Source organism: Dermacentor andersoni, chromosome 5 (assembly GCF_023375885.2).
Source record: "Dermacentor andersoni chromosome 5, qqDerAnde1_hic_scaffold, whole genome shotgun sequence".
In the NCBI taxonomy this organism is placed as follows: Eukaryota; Metazoa; Arthropoda; class Arachnida; order Ixodida; family Ixodidae; genus Dermacentor; species Dermacentor andersoni.
The window spans coordinates 96,189,912-96,207,031 of record NC_092818.1 but is presented as its reverse complement, the minus strand read 5'-3'; the positions used below and the strand labels follow the sequence as shown (position 1 = coordinate 96,207,031).

At 46.6% G+C, this 17,120-nt stretch overlaps 1 protein-coding gene and 1 long non-coding RNA gene across 2 annotated transcripts in view; both read right to left on the bottom strand.

The window, feature by feature from the left end:
• Window positions 1–17,120, bottom strand: part of LOC140218495 (uncharacterized) — a 258,183-nt gene that overhangs the window by 130,070 nt on the left and 110,993 nt on the right. The gene's annotated exons all lie outside the window — the stretch shown is intronic.
• On the bottom strand, window positions 3,578–3,993 carry LOC126532409 (dynein light chain roadblock-type 1-like). Its single transcript, XM_050180116.2, has one exon. It carries the CDS (start codon window positions 3,969–3,971, stop codon window positions 3,612–3,614), a length of 360 nt encoding a protein of 119 aa, XP_050036073.1. The 5' UTR covers window positions 3,972–3,993; the 3' UTR covers window positions 3,578–3,611.

The following is a 17,120-nucleotide window of genomic DNA, read 5'->3' as shown; positions in this document are numbered from 1 at the left end:
GATCTGTATGGTAGGTCCGAATATAAGTATATTCGAATTGTGTTTCGGAATCATGTAAGCAGGACGCACGCTAGACTAGCGAGACGAAAGTGCTTGTGCAGAAGGATGCCATACTTAACCAGCGGCAACGCTTTTCTTTTCTAGCTACGCAAGTTTAGAAGTTCGGAAACGAAGGCCAGGCTATCCTAAAATATAACAAAAAAGGTGTAACCGAATAACAGGACAATATGAAACGAAATCTGTGGATTATGAAGAAAACGTGAAAGAAGTAGGTAAAAAAATGTACGGCACCCGCACATGGTACACAATCCAAAAAGTTATTGGCCGCTAGCACTTAAAGGTTATAAGAGTACATAAACAACACAAGCATGAACAAAATACGAGAATACAGAAAAGAAAAGCTGAGTGACCTTCCACTCTGTGAAGAAGGATGACCGGCGAAGCTGTGTATGTGGGCCCCTTAATGGCGAACTGCAGGCTCCGCTGCGGGTCGGCCCGGCACTGCACTATCTTCGAGATCGGCCCACGTATGGGGGAGTGCTTAACCCCTGCTTCACCTCCGCCGCGGGACGGTCCGACATTGCACTGTCTTAGGAATCGGCCCACGTATGCGGAGTTGTTTATACACGGGCACGATCCTGAAGGAACTAGTCTTCAACAGCTTCGCTGTAATTTGCTGTAAAATTGGTTGCAACCTTGGGTTAACTAATTAACAAATTAAATAAATAAATAGTTAATGTCGCCGAAGAATGCGGTAGCAGTGGCATGAGCGCGTTAGCCCCGTTGCGCCGAGGGGCGCCAACGACCCAGCTGTGGAAGAAGACGGCAACGCTGGAGGCAATCCTGGGCGAACTAGCCCTCAACAGCTTCGCTGTAAAAAGAACATATATTACCATTCATATTGAATTAACCCCGTAATAAAGAGCGGATGCCGTCCGCTATTGTGGTTCTGGAAAAACCTGGGTTACCTCGGGAGAGTCATTGCGCTGTTGTGCTATTTCGTGCATGGGAATGTCGGGAAATGGCGACCTCGGCCTCACACCTTCAGGGAGCCAAGCTGTCTCGCGACGCGCCTGGCAATCAGTCATTGCGACTGTCTGACAGCTGAATCTTTAAATTTAAAGAGCGTTCCAGGTTTTGGTTTTGCTGCTGAATTACTATCTAAGCAATTATAATTAGAATATTAGCACCCATGCTCAACTGAGCAGCTGGATCAAAGATCAACACCAATTGTCTGGTGGCTACATTCGAAGAAAACATGCGGTCGAGGTCTGCGTTTAATGGGCACTTGATGATAATGATGATGACGTAGTAGTTCTGCGGAAACCCGCAAGGTGGAGAGAAGTAATTAATAAAGGGAAAATCAGACAACCACCCGTTCGCAACAAGCGCTACAAAGGAAACCCATACGGGTTCCTCGAAAGAAAGGCCTCAGAGTTGAAGAAAAATTCGTCCTGGTCCGGGACTCGAACCCAGGACCACCGCCTTTCCGGGGCAGCCGCTCTACCACCTGAGCTAACCAGGCGGCTAGCAGATGGCAGGGCGAAGTCGAATTTGTCGACAACACACGAAGCAAGGCATTTTATTAATAATGATGATCTTGTTTATGATGGTGATTACCTTAATGGCAGCGACACCTACCCATTCAAGGGATCGGCCAAGAGTATGATGAACATAATAAATTTATTAGAGGCATGGATTTAAGGTGAATACAAATAAATAAATAAAGGGCAAACGGAACCAGTAGATGCTTTTCTTGAAAACTTATTCTGAATGAACAATAATAAGAACTTCAAAAGGAGGGTGAGCGAAGAAATAAGTGACTAATAAAAGTCCCAATGAAATTGATGTGATTCGCACACGAATTTCTCTATGGCGATGTATAGATTCGTTCCTTTCCTGGGGCAGGAGAAACGCTGACACTCCAGTAGACACTGAGTAGTAGTGTGCACCTGCTTTAACGTTACGCTTCCTTGTCTTTGTTTACATATTCTACGTGAATAATTATAAATTCATGGTGTATTGCGGAGGAACCAACATTCGTTGAGAAGATCATTCCAGGAAAGGTTCATGCGCGTAGCCATGACTATTCTGTAAAAGTGGGGATTTGGGCGAGTCAGTTACGCAATTTGAAATTATTTTTGAGGTAGAAGACACGGACAAAGAAAAGAGAATACTAAGACTGCTACTATGCTGTCATGAATATGTTACGCACAAGACAAGTTCTACAGCAGCCGCGTATTCCAGATTCTGGCATTGTGCACTACATATAAGCTCCATCCATAGGTAGTTGCTAAAAACTGTATGCTGTCAGAAGCTCACTCGTGAGCTATATCCTTTTCTGTCGTCTAGTCAGGTGTGCTGTATGGAGGCTGCACGTTCCTGATGCCCACTCGAAGTGAGGGATCAGAAATTGGGCCCACCATCGAAGTTTTTATGTTGCAAGAAGCAACTTTAGAATCTTTCTGGAGACTGAAATATGACAAACCGCGCGGCACGTGCACTGTTATGCCTGGCGTTCCTTCTGGACGAAAGGCGCTTCTCCGGTGAGCGTGCAACAATGGAACATCATCCTTGCTTCATCGTCTTTTCGACGCCCATGAGCTGGCGACGAAAGCAGCTTGTAAAACTGGGGTCACTGTGCTAAGACACACGGACAACAGAAGTAAAAAAAAGACAGGACGCGCGCGTCCTGTCCCTTTGAACTTCTACCAACTAGCCCAACTTGCTGCTCGACTGCCGACGAAAGCAGCGTCCCCTCAAGATAATCGACAGGTGTGCCTTCTTCGTCTGTTCGACGACCCAGAGCTGACGACCGAGACGGCTTCTGCGATCCCAAACTGCAGTGTGTCATCGGCAACGTGCGTTTCTAAACGGCAATGTCACTCTTGTGTTCTTCCCGCGAAGCACCGGCGCCCACCTGGAGGACGGCGGTGCGCGGTGCCCACTATGGACAAGCAGGGAAAGAACCTCCCTTCGAGGAGACCACAACCATCGTATTCTTTTGAAGCGGTAGCGACTGTCAGGACGAAAATCGCTACTTGTTGGTTGTTACGGAGGGCAGAATAATTGCTGCAAAGAGCCAACGCCGATGAGTTCCGTGGGAACAGCGTCGACTTTGGCTTTACATGCAATTGTCATTCCATTGCGTCGAGGGCGGGTCGAAGGTTGGACACCAGAGGCGGTGCCCGGCGGGGTGGTGCGATGCCACGGGTCGGATATTGCGGACTGTGCTATGATTCTAATCGGCCAAGAAAAGGACATTGAATTCCATTGTTTAGCGAAAGACAGAATTAAACTGCTTAAAAAGCAGAGCTGGAATTTTGTGTATGTGCGGAAGGCGGGGGGTGGAAGGACAGGGGAGTGCTTAGATATGTAAAGACTCGGATATGTAGTGTGCTGCTATAATGATGGAGTCCTTCTTTCGAACCTCGAAATGTAAATTTGTATATTAAGCTTGATTTTCTCAACACTCGGACGTCACCCAGGACCTATCTTTCGCCCAACACTGGCACGGCGCGAGCCACGGAACCTTCGTGGCCGCTCGGACCCCAGCTATGCGGCAGTACCACGCACACAAAGGGTGGATCGCTGCTAGCCGCGTTGACGCTTTATTGAGTGGCGTCCGCGGATGGATTCGAGATCTTGGTGACCGCGATGAGCGTGTACTTCTTGCTGGGAGTGATGAGGATCTCGCGGTCACCAGCCTTCATCTTCAAGAACGAGGGCAGCTTCCCGGTGCTGCTGTGGGCTTCCCTGCAGACGCCCGCGGCGAGTAGCGCGTACCGGGTGGTCTCCTGGGCGTCCTTCAGCGTCGACTTGATGACCGCCCCGTCGGCCGTGGTGGCGACCACACCCAGGACGCCCTCGTGCTGGTGCAGCGACAGAAAGGTGTCCTCGACCTCGCTGCTGCTCGTGGTGCCGCCAGCTTTGGCCCTTGCCGCCATGGCGTTGCTGCGGCGCGTTGTCATTGCAGCCGCAGTAGTCGTGCACGTGCAAAGAATATCGAAGCACTCCGATCACGCGCCGAGGCTTACTAGGTTCTTTTGACCCTTCTTGCCAAGTCCACAGCTCCGTGAGGCGTGGCCGCGTCGACCGGGTCGCGAGCAGAATGGCGATGGCAATGCGTGTCGCGGTTGTGAGCGTGCCGCTATTGCGTTGCGAGGAATTGTCACGGTGAGAAAAGGAAACGATGAAACGGGGTGCGGATTCCCGGTGATTTCTGTGTTGAAAGGCCTTAGGCTTAGGCAGAGGAGATGCACATGTGTATATTTTAAATCCGTTGGTCTTGCTGAAGACGACTGACGTTTGAAGAGGACGAAGTTCGTGGATGAGAAGCAGAGGAAGAAGAAGACGCAGCAGCAGGAAATCAATCGAGCGAGTTGACTTATGCACGGTTGTAGGGGTCGTGATCAAAAATAATATTATTTAAGTGAGGATGTTGATGTTGCGTCAACACAGCCGTTTCTTGCTGCCGATGAATTGCTTCGTGAAATAAGCCCGAACTATAACAGCATCACAACCATTTAAAGAAAAGAAAGAAACAACAATATACCGGGAGTTCGACACGTGAGGCGCGCTCGTGCTAAGCGCTTACGTTGCAAGGAGGTTTAAAAATATTGTTAAACCTCCTTGATATGTTGGTGCTCGCGCCTCGTCGTTGTCGTCTTTGGAGATGACACGTCAGTGGGCGTTAGTGTGGTGGCAAAACTTCCCTTCTGACGATAAGCGAACGGCCATTTTGCCACGGTCAAAATTGCCGCGCGACTGGCCATTCGAGGAACATTGCGCGTATTCCCGGGCTCCTGTCACGCTCGGAAAAGCAATTTCATGTAGCACTTATCGAGCAACAGAAGGCTGTATCCGGAGCTTTTCATGTTTCTCTAGATTGACACTTTTAATCTAATTATACTATTTGAGAAGTTGATTAATTATTTCAGCATAATTTTCTGATCAGGCGGAATGAATAAAGTAACCTGAGTATCTCCAAACAGCAAACGACAATACCTTCACACCGTCCAGCTACGTGTCTTTTGCAAATATTTAAAGGGACAGACCGCCACTCGGAACAAGAATCGAGATAACCTCGCTGATGGAAATATTGCCTATCGTAGAGGCTAAAACGAGCCATGGTTTTCTAATTAAACGTGGATTTACATTTTTAATTCGTCACTAAAAGTCGCGAAAGATGACCTTTGGCGCCCCACGCGGCAAAAACATGAATCTGCATAAGAGGTCCACCACGTGACCTTCTACTAGTGTACGCGGTTCCTGGTCTTTTATTTGTATTGAAATTCAGCACAGTTCCGTTATTAAAAGTTTTTCCTGATGTGCACATAAGCCTTTGGCTTTAGTGAGCAGAAAAGTGGCGCTGCCTTCGCCTTCGTTTTTCATGAGTTGCCGTCACTCGTCTAGCGACAGAACAACGGCGACAGGGCCAGCCAGCCGTGAAGCATGCGTGTGCTAGGGGAAAAACGCAGTACAAATATAAAAAAGGTATTTACAACAACGCGAACTTATTGCACCAGCTTTTTATTTTCCAAAGTGGTTGAAAATGTAAAAATATAGGTGGTTCACCTCAGTCACACTCTCTCCTGTGAAAGCAGAACGATGGGCGACTTTCAGAATTCACGAGGCGGGCTATCGACATCGCTCTCATTTCTCGGCGTTGCTGGAGGAGAGACTCTTCTTTTTTTTAGAGGCTGCTCAGATCGAAAAATTCTGCCTACTAAATATCCACGCGCTTTTAGAAGTGACCATTGCATATGTAAACACTACCGAGGGTGAGCTTTGCGTTCCGCCATAAAAAACTGGGTCCTTGAAAATCGGTTGTCAGTCTCTTTAATGTTTGATTCAAGATACGTGGGACACCCTGTATATATATATATATATATATATATATATATATATATATATATATATATATATATATATATATATATATATATATATATGTAGTGCGTGTGTGTTCGCAATAGATATATGTAAATATACATAATGCTGGCAGGCAGGAGCTGCTTCCCCGGCAATAATTGCCTGGAAGCTACCCGTTGCCCTGCCTACAAAGCACCGAAGCGGAAATATATACCACTGACCAAGTCATCCAAAAGACACACGTAGCCCACCGAAACCCTAAACGTGCACACCGACTCCTCACAGGCATTCACACGCGTCTTACACGACGGCGTACTCCCTCTTCCCCTCATGGCACGCACGCTTTATGAACACGTAAAAGGAATGATCAGACCCTACTGGAAATCCGGGCATCCCAGGATGCTGGGAAACGAAAGAGCAAACCGGCTGGCCCACGTAACCGCAGTCCGGGCCACGCGCAACAGCAGCCATCGCGAAAGAGATCTCACACCGCCAAAGCCCATTAGACTGAAATATCTGCGACACAACACAGAAGCTTAACTTAAGCCACACGCACCTCTCACCAAGGAAGAATAGGTCTTAAATGCAGGTGAAAATGGGTACCCTCCTAAACCGCGTACGAGCGGCCCTCTAGCAAGGAAGGCCACCACCAGGATGTTCGACGTGCCAGGGACTGCTAAACCAGCATCACCTCTTCGGCGTGTGCAACGCAGGATCAGGACAAGATCACATCACAATACTCTCAATATACGACACTCCTTATACCTTTATCCAGAGTCGACGCTGCAAGAGAGCTTCGCAGTCTCGCTCGTACAATCACGTTAGGTTGCTGGCATACACCTCAGAACTCTAAGTGTCGTTTACACAGCCTCGACCCATCACTGAAACTTACATTACCAAAGAACCTTCCACGACGTGACGCAACACTGCTGTGTCGGCTGTGGGTATGAGTAGCATTCACCAACTCCTACAGCTATCGTATTGGAATGGCGGATTCACCAATGTGCGCTAAGTGCAAGTGTGCAGAGACCATCAGTCACCTTCTGTGCCACTGTTCTCGCTTCGATAATCAGCGCGAGACTCTCCAGTGCGCCTTAAATAGACTGGATGACAGGCCATTTACGGAAGCGAAGATCTTGGGGGCCTGGCCTCATAGTTCATTGGCCCAGAAAGCAGTTCGAGCGCTTTTTCGCTACCTGAGGGCAACAGACTTGAGTGCCAGACTGTAGACATCCTACACCTAAGTTCTCTCTCTCCCTCTTTCACTCCCCATTCCCCTCCCCACGTGTAGGGTAGCAAACTGGACTCAGTCTAGTTAACCTCCCTGCCTTTCTGTCTTCCCTTCTCTCTCTCTCAATATACGATGGCCAAGCAAGACTCAGCACCTACATCGAGAAACACTTAGCACCAAGCCACAAATGAGACCGACAAGTCCCGATATATACCTAACGCAGGCCAGACAAGAACACGCCGCCGCTTGGAATGCCACAACAGGTGATGTAGGGGCCCCTTTAACAAATGGGACCCACATCGACATTAAGCACGAAAATAAAGGTTTCATTAATTCATTCATTCTCATGGCTATCCGGCAGGCCGGGTGCCGCACCATTCTAACTGTGTGTACTGTTACCCAAACCATTGTCTACTGACACAGAATGATGTTAACAAGGACTTATCATTAGATGTACTATTGACGGGCATCCTCTACTGAAAGAGCAAGTAAAGTGCTTTGCGAGACAGTAGCTATGATACGCTTGCGTGTTTGTGTGACACCCATCCCTCACACCGGTAACCTATAAAAGCGTAAGGATCAGACACCGATCGTGTGACTTCAAGAGTATTAGAGTCGGACGTGAGTAAGCTTTTAAGGCGATAGCTTTCCTGGTACACTTCGAGCACTTTGTATGGTCAGACAGATGAATTTCTCGCATGACAAACTGGAGAGGGCAACAAGGGTAAGGAAGAGAAGATGAACAAGAACGGAAAAGGAAACGCAGGCGTGGGAAACATATATAGAGGCACCTGATAGGTTGACGCAGGGGACAACGGCCACGCACGGCGTGACGTCATCCAGATCACGTGAGCCCCGCCAGATATACGTGCGGTAACGTGGTATCTCTTTTCACCTCATCATCACAGTTATCCAGGTATAGCTCAGCACAGGATACACCTGCTGCTGTATCGAAATCACTTTTAATGCCGTTGCCGACACTTTACTAAAAGATTCTTATCTAATCAGACTGCTGCCGTAAGATTTCCCGGTAATCACGGTATCGCATGGCTACCGGCACAAAGAACTCAAGAAAAAGCTGTCGCTTGCTTTGACAGTCATCAACGAAGGCTTCTGCCGAGTTTGTTTTCTCGCGAAGAAATGTTAGTTCTGTAATTAATAGTGCGCTGTGATCTGAAATCACCGCGCCGATAAATAGCTCAAGTGCAACGTGCGTTCGGTATTGTAAGCTTGGGACGGTGTGTGGCTGTGTGTATCATAATTCCTAAAATAATAAATGTTCTAAGCGTGGGAGCACAGAACAAGACAGAGGGGTAACGACATCCAGAAGCGCTAAAATAGTCCTAAAATTATAAAATAGAACACTAAAATAAACATTGCTGACTCTCCCGTAATCGAGAGTAGATGTAAGCATGAAATGACTACCGGCAAATCAGGTTGGTCTCCAGGCTAATTCCTGCGACAACGCCGACGCTTGAGTGGCGCATATTCTTATCGAATGCCCATGACGTTCCAGCGGCAGGTTCGCCTGCGTGGCCACTTGAACCTTCTTGGAGCACGCCCACTACGAATGAGCAAGGTGGTCGTACCATAGTCGTGTCCTGATATGTAGAGACAAGCCATCAGTGCCCACTGCGGCTTCTCACTGGACCTGAATCTCATCAACTGTACCTGATGGAGTGGCAGTTCCGGATGAAGAGCACTTCAGTGTTAGGAAAGCGGCTTATTGATGCGAAAGCGTCAAATGATCCACTGAGCAAAAAAGCCGGCCTGTCCGAAGTCTGTAGCAGCGAAACGGCCCTTAAAGTCCAATTGGTTGCAATGCCCCGTCATGAGCGCGCCACGACGGAGCACAGCGGGCGAAAGGGAACTATATACTCCCCGCTAGCGCGCCAGGTGTTGCGTGAGGGGAGAGGGCACCGCCACGACGCCACGTCACTCTCGCTCTCGCACTCGGAAGGCGGCGCGTGGTCCGTATCGCTCTCTCTCACCCCCACTGGGCTTAGCTGTTGTGCGCGCCTGCCGGCCCTTGTGGCCGCTGCTGCTGCTTCCTCGGTCTCTCGTCGCGCAGGACTTCGGAGGCATGCGGCTTTGGCACGGCAGGCTGCTGGTGCCTGCTGACTCGGGCCGCGCGTGCCGCTATGGCACACTACTCACAGTGCAAAACTCAAAGGACCACTCTGACGCGTTCAATTGGACAATAATGCTTTCGCATTCACAATTCGTAAGAAGTGCGTAGGTCTCCTCGGATTTTTAAGCTCCTGTACAAGTTTCGATGCTTCAATGATGGAACGTTCCGTTTTATGCTTTGTACTTAAGTATGTTCACTTGTTTGTATGTCACTTATATTTGGTAAGAGTTGTGTGATATTATCCTAATGTGATTTGGTGACTGTGTGAAATAAGACCATGCTTCCAGTGCTGACGTCCACGGGGATATAACGATGTGTGCCTGCGATTTGTGCTATACTGTGTATAGTGTTTTTTTTTTTTTCAGCGTGTTTCCTCCTCTCTTTTTCTTTCCTCTGTAGTGTTTGCGGCGTGGCGTCGCTGACCTAGAAGAGGCCTAACTATTCATTTTTCTGTAATACGTTTTTTATTTACAAGACTGCTACTCTCATTCGAGAGCGCGGCAGTTGGACAATACAGTATGTATTCATATGCATCAGTATGCATGATTTAAGCATAAAACGCGGATAACCAATATCTAGGCACAACAGCTAACTCAGGAAAAAGAAGAAAATGAAAAAAAGAAAAGCAATTGTCCAAGAGCAGTAATATAGCCGCGTTTAGGATTACGAATGCTTCTTTCCACCTTACAATTCACTAATATGATACTCAAAAAAACAATTAACAAAGCTAGCATTGAAGAACACTTTGAGAACCATTTATACATGAAATAGGAACGAACGGTAATATAACCCTTAACGCGCCGAAAAATTATACACTCGGGTGAAGAGATGCGCTTATAACGCTTAGAGAGGAAGAGAAGAAAGAATTTGAGAGGGAAAGGCTAGGCAAGAAATGGAAGTTACAAAAATAATCTTAGGACTAGAAGTAATACAGTAATATATAATAATTTATTTTGGGAACAGAGCATGGCATATGTCCACATAACGGCAACAATTAAAAAAAAAGGGGGGAGGGGACGTCGAAACCAACACAATTCAAAATCTGTGACAGTGATTCATGCGATGATAAAGGATTTATTTACGTGCTGTTGCTTCTACTTGTGAGGTAAATTCTGATAACGATTCGATGTTGGTTATAACAGGATCAAGTCGATTCCTCTCAGCTACTCTGAAGGGAAAGAAGGAATACTTAAAAGTGTCGTTGTGGCATGTGTATTCTGTAGAAATATACGCATGTTTGTTACGTGTTTTTCGCGTCTCAGAAAATGAAATGTGCCAGGAAACATCTGTCTTACACTTTAGTAGCTGAAACAAAAACTTCAGTCGTGCATGTTTTTCTCTGGTAGATAGCGTTTGCAATCCAGACTGCGTTTGTAGATTATATGGCGAGTAAGCGCGTTTATATTTACTGTGAATGAACCATACGGCCTTTCTTTGTATTGCTTCTAATTTTGTTATCTTAGTCACTGAATGAGGAAACCAGACCGTGTTTGTGTATTCGAGAACTGGTCTAGCGAACGTTGAGTAGGCCAGTAGCTTCGTTGATGCGGCAGAGAGCGCAAGACTTAATTCTTTTGAGAAAGAATAGTTTGTGTAACGCTCCCCCGGTGATATTCGTGATATGTTTATCCCACCTGAGGTCTGTGGTTAGTGTACCTCCTAGGCATTTATGTTCTACTTTAGATAGCGCTATGCTGCTAACTTCACGTGTAAAGTTAGATCGTCTTGTTTTCCTTGTTACGGTCATGGTCACAGCTGTTTTTATGTTAATTGGCATGTGCCAATTAGAGAACCGAGTAGCTAGAGCGTTGATGGACATATTAAGTGCGATGTGGTTGCTATAATGAGTGATTTCGGTATAAATAACGCAGTCGTCGGCGAACAGCTTTACATTGCGATCAATGTTAGCGGTGATGTAATTAATATAGGTTAGGAAGAGTAATGGCCCAAGAACTGAGCCTTGAGGAACTCCGGAAGTAACTACGACAGTGTTAGCATTTTTTTCGTAGATTACGAATTGTAAACGATTGGCTAGAAATTATTTTATCCAGGCTGAAAGGGGCCCTTTTCCAACAACACTTTTAACTTAAGCGATTAATTTGTTATGGCATGCACAATCAAATTACCTAGATAGGTCAAGTAAAACCATGTCAGTCTGACCGCGGTGATTGACTGTAAATGCAAGATTGTGGACTCGTTCTGTTAGTTGGGTTACTGTTGATAAACCAATGCGAAAGCCATGTTGATAGGGAGACCAAAAGTGCATGATCTCTAGAAAAACCATGAAGAGCTTAAACATTATGTGCTCTAGAAGCTTACAGGTCTAAAATTTGAAATTTCTGCTGTGTCGCCTGATTTATGCATCGGTATTATTTTTGCAATCTTCCAGTCGTTTGGTCGCTGTGAAGTCGTGAGTGATGTACGAAAAATTATGCCAAGGTGTCTACTGCACCATTCCGCATACCTTTTTAGAAAGTCTTTAGGTATGTCTTCAGGACCGCTGCCTTTTTTAGGGTCAAGGTTAAGTAGAAGATCAAGTATACCAGCGTCCGTAATGCCTAATTCGTCAATGCTTACAACCTGTCTAGTTAGGATAGGGGGAATAATGCTATTGTCTGTGTTAAATACTGAGTAAAAAATGTTATTTGCTTTGACCTTCGCAGTTTCTTCCTCTGGACGCTTTTCTATCATTGGTGCGAAAGTGCTTCCAGTACCTACCTTCCAGGATTATTAGTACGAAAGCTGGGTAATGTTACATTAAAATAATGTTCTTTTGGCTATAAGCTTGAATTCCGCGATGGAATTAGGCAGTTTCGTCACTTTGAATACGTTTCTTTTTTATGCGAAGCACATTACTAGAGCTCAACCCAGCTCCTCAGGCGCGGCGGTGTCGCCTTCAATGACCTTTAGTGACCCCATGCCATACCACGTGACACCGTGACGTCACGACAGAGGTGAAACGGGGCTCCAACTCGCGCCGTCGGTCGCGGCGTCGCGGCGGTATATAAGCAGCTGCGCTTGTTTCTAGGTGCCTTTCGCTCATTTCTTGCAAGATGGGCTGGGTGGGAATCGAACCAGGGTCTCCGGAGTGTGAGACGGAGACGCTACCACTGAGCCACGAGTACGATGCTTCAAAGCGGTACAAAAGCGCCTCTAGTGAATGCGGTGTTGCCTTAGAAACGAGCTGTTTCTAAGGCTCAGGCGTGCGTCGCTTGCTCAGGCGCACATTTCGTTGCCGCGCCGAACGCTGCGTTGCTCGGCGCTCACCGCGTCCAATGCGGGGCGCGTAGTCGCTGCGCCGTAGCCCATTGTCTTACACCCCTTGGCGGGTCGACGGGAATGCTGTCGCGTTCCACTCTTGAAGGCGAAGCAGAGTAACGCATGAGTTGTTTCTTCGTCTAGCCGAACCAAATATAGCCAAGCAACAGCAGTTCACCAGGCTAAACAGTGGTTCAACAACTAAAATAAAGGCTAGTATGCTTCGCATCCTGGGCTTAACCTTAGCTAAGCCACGGTCATTTTTTTTTTAAATTTTTACTGCGCTACGCAATCTTTTCAGATGGCGCTTTGCCTGCATTACTTTTCGGGTGATCCAGGGGTTATTTTTTGGCGGCCACTTGGTTTTAGCAGGCAAGTAGTTCGTTACGCAGTAGAGGTCGGTAGTATTGAACATAAGCCAAAGGGAATTTACGTCAACTGAGGCTATGGAACCCAACTGTGAAAAAGGCTGGAACTCGTGCACACCCCCTGCTCTCTCTGGTAGAGAACTATCCGGGTGCACAGATACACGCCTTGTTTCAAGAGCACAAATCACGACTCCCACGACCACTTTTTTGGCAATCAGACCTCTGCTACCCACCATGGCTTCTGCAAGCGCCGAAAATAGAAACTTCAATCAAAAGGCTTAAAAATAAAAGCGACGTTTCCACATTAGCAGCAAAACAATTAGCGTTACAACACCTATTTGACAAGTACCAGAGAATCTGTTCACGTGTACACGGACGGGTTTGGAATCAAAGAAAGTGCGACTGAAGCTTATGTTGTATGCCATCCTTAGAGGTAAAGTACGCTTGTCGACTGGAACGCACGTCGTCACCAACAATAGCGGAATTAGTGGCCATTCTCCAAGCCACTCATTTTATTAAAAGATATGAGACACCAACAAAGTGGGTAATTTGCACGGACTCTTTATCGGCTTTAGCATGTCTTGAATATATTGATGACGGCCAACCTCATGCGCGAATAACATACGCAGTACTGAACAGTTTAACTCAGGCTAATAAAAGGAAACATGAAGTGATATTACAGTGGGTCCCGGGCGATGCTGCTATAACAGGCAACGAACTAGCGGACTCATTGGCAAAATGCGTTCCCGGCTTGCTCATGTGGCCACGACGATGAGGATGTCCGCCATCTACTCCTCGAATGCCCCATATACGAGATGCAAAGATGGCAGCTAGAACAAGAGCTACACTCCATTGGTCCTCATCGGCCTTTCTCACTCGCAAAATTGCTGGGCCCATGGCGATCGAAAATAGCACAGCGAAAAGCATTGAACGCGTTTGAACATATTTATGAAGACACAGGCACAAATACTAGGTATTGCACTGAATAATCGCACGATGTCACTGTAACGTTCTTCTATTATTTGTAATTATTAGTGTTTGTATATTACGTGTTATACGTTTTTTGTGCGTGAATTGTTTCAACACTCCGTAATTCTCATCTCATCTCATCTGTTTATACGCTCATCGAAGTCTACATCACGGCCGTTTGTGTGTGTTTGTGACTTCGTTTACGAACTCTTTGTGGTGCAACTTGCATTTGACTTTTATGTTGTTATATTCATGGGCGTATAGGACTGTGCTGTGGATTTCTGACCGTATGAAGTGGTTTCTGTTTATTTTCCTCCATATTCTTTATATTGTTGTTTCCGCTACGAGAAAAGGAGTAGCCATCACCATTATAAGGTGACTACGTCTCCTTCTTTTATTTTCATTTCAACAACAACAAAAAAATGTTAATATGCTATTGTCATCAGCGTTTTGGAAGTCGGTTACTATAGACACAGGGGAATGGACATTAATATCATGAAGTGGTAACACGCACACTGGTACGTCATGATCATATATGCCACGAATGGCGTTACTTCGTAGATGGTTAATATCAAAATGATGGCTGATGAGTATTGAGTCAAGAATGCTTTGAGTAGGCCCCTGCGAGCGCGTTGGGCGTGAAACGACCCGATGAAGATTGAATGTTAACATGACATTAAATAGTGCATCCGAGGCTGCTGAAGAGTAGTACATATCATTCCAATTAATGTCAGGAAGATTAAAATTACCCATAGGGGCGATGCATTAACCAAGGACATGACGCTGCATGTAGCCGTGAATGGCACTGATAAACTCGGCGCCCGAGTTCTGGCTCCGATAAACACATCCTAAGAGAACGTTTCTATCATTACAGAGCAATTTACAAAATACCGCTAAAGTCATATTCTGAAATCATATGTCGCATGGCTCCAAAAATACGCTGAATATTACTGAATTTCCGTAGTGTTCCCAGTGCATAGTTATAACTCTGCAGCAATCACGCATGGTAATTGACGCGGTAAAAAAAAAAAAAATCACTTCCATCTACCCGCGATACTTCCGGCATCCTGCTGAGCCAACGGTCAGGAGATATTCACTGTCTGTCCAATTACGTACCTGAGGGATTAATATGCGTGGAACTAATGCGCGGAATTACTCAGCATGAAGCGAGATAGACCTTACAAAATTTCGTGAGACTAATGAAATCAGACAGAAGACAGCTAAAGAGCACGAACCGCACAACCGAATCTAAAAAGGGAACAATTAGACAAGGAACAATTAGAGTGCCAGAGAGAAAGTTTAATGACAATTGCAAACGTTAGCCTTGCGATTGTCTGGGCCAGAGCCCAGAACTCCTCGCTCTCACAATGGGTCATTGCCCACTTTGTATAGCGCAGTAAACATATTCCTTTTAGGCTACATTTATACAGAAATGTGACAAAGATTACGGCTGTCTCCTCGCAGCCAAAGCTTCGACGTGCAGAGCTCTCGGCAATTCCTCTATGAAATGTAGCGGTGTTCGTCGACGTAGAGGACACAGAAGCGTTGCTTCAGCTGGTGGCATCCCAGGTGGAAACAGAACTTCTAAGAGGCCATTCAATCTATTAAGACGGGCGTCGGGAGAATTAAGTCGAATTCTCCTGCAACACTAAGCTACCGCACGGCGCGCCAGCAAGCTAAGCCTTGTATCTGAGTCTGCTCTCGGCACAGGTATTGACATAGAGCCAACATCCTCACGGACCGATAGAGTAGTCTCATCCGCATGTTCTCTGGCGGTGATGCTGCCACAGTCTCCTATCGGTTGAAAAACTGTCTTGTGCCCGTATAGTTGCGTTGCGCGGTGAGGAAGTGGATAGTCTAATCTTACTACTGTATGGTCGGAAATTTGTGGAACGAAAAACGTGTAACAAATAGGCTCTGTGATAAGTGGCCGCTTGCGCGAAGAATTTTACAGTAAGCTATCGGTGGATCTAACGCTAACAGTTCAGAAATAATTTGCGTTGATGTGGTCCCTCGACAACGTAGTATACCGTAGGGAAACTCCCTGTTACCAGCGCGAAAATGTTTAACCATCAAGCGACCCTACGCTGGGCAACAGCCTCACACACATGTCTATCCATATCCTGAACGCTTGAAAAAGTTCGGGTAAATGGAAGTGAAATTTAAAACGTTAAAAAAAATTAAGGTTTCATTCAACTTGATTACCGATTACATACAGTAAGTTCCTTGTCCTATCCTTCCTTGCCTTCTTCAGCTCAGACCCTCAGTGATGGCCGCTTTAATAGACCTCAAGGAAGGAAGGAAGGAAAAAGTGGAGAAGGAAAGGCAGGGAGGTTAACCAGTTTAGCTTAACCGGTTCGCTACCCTACACATGGGAGCGGGATGGGGAGGGGAGAGAGAGAGAGAGCACATAGCACAGCACACACACATCGTCCGTTAGAGTCCATCACTCTGGCGTGGTACGTGATACCACTATCACAGCCGCTTGTCCAATCCCGTATCCTTAAAAAACCGAAGTAGTCCCTTCGTCGCCTTCAGTTATGATGTCATCTTCAGCTTCGTCGTCAGCTATGATCGGCGGCATGTGAAAATCGTGTCGAGGGACAATGGTCTAGTGTCAAGGTGCGCTAGAACGGATGCCAGGGACTATTGCTGAACATTATATTCAGGGGCCGTATAACGTAAAACTATTCCAATATGTTTCTATTCCAATTTTCTGACGTCAAATTTGCGTAACCGCTGGAGCAAGTACCGGGTGGTCACCCGTAGGGTTGTCTAAGCAGACCAATCAAACGCTCTCCTCGTTCATAGGAGGTTACTTTTGTTTGCTTGAAAAACGAATAACATTGCCTACACTGAGCGGCTTGTCTTATCTAATTGGCTGACGAGAGGCGAGGAGCACGCTGAAGTGGAGAGGGATTCGATGGGGCCGAGCCACTGCACTGAATATCGATAACTGGATGAAGAGGGTGGGGCCGGCGTCTGCGATTGGTCCGCTTTCCCTTACTTAGCTGGCGGTGGCTGGTCGACAATCGCGGCGGCATGCAACGGAAGCTTAAGAATGACACTAAAACGGATCCTCACCAAAGAAGAGTTGGCACAACGTGGTCGCAAACGTTCCGAAAGTGCTCGAAAACCTTACACGGCTACGCAAAATGTTTCATTATACGCAAATAAACCCATGCTCTCCGACAGGTGAGAGTAGCTAGTGCATCAGCGATCGGCAGCAGCCATCTTTTATTCCTTTCGGAACGGGGCAGCCAGCGGTTATTCAGAAGAAAATTCAGTT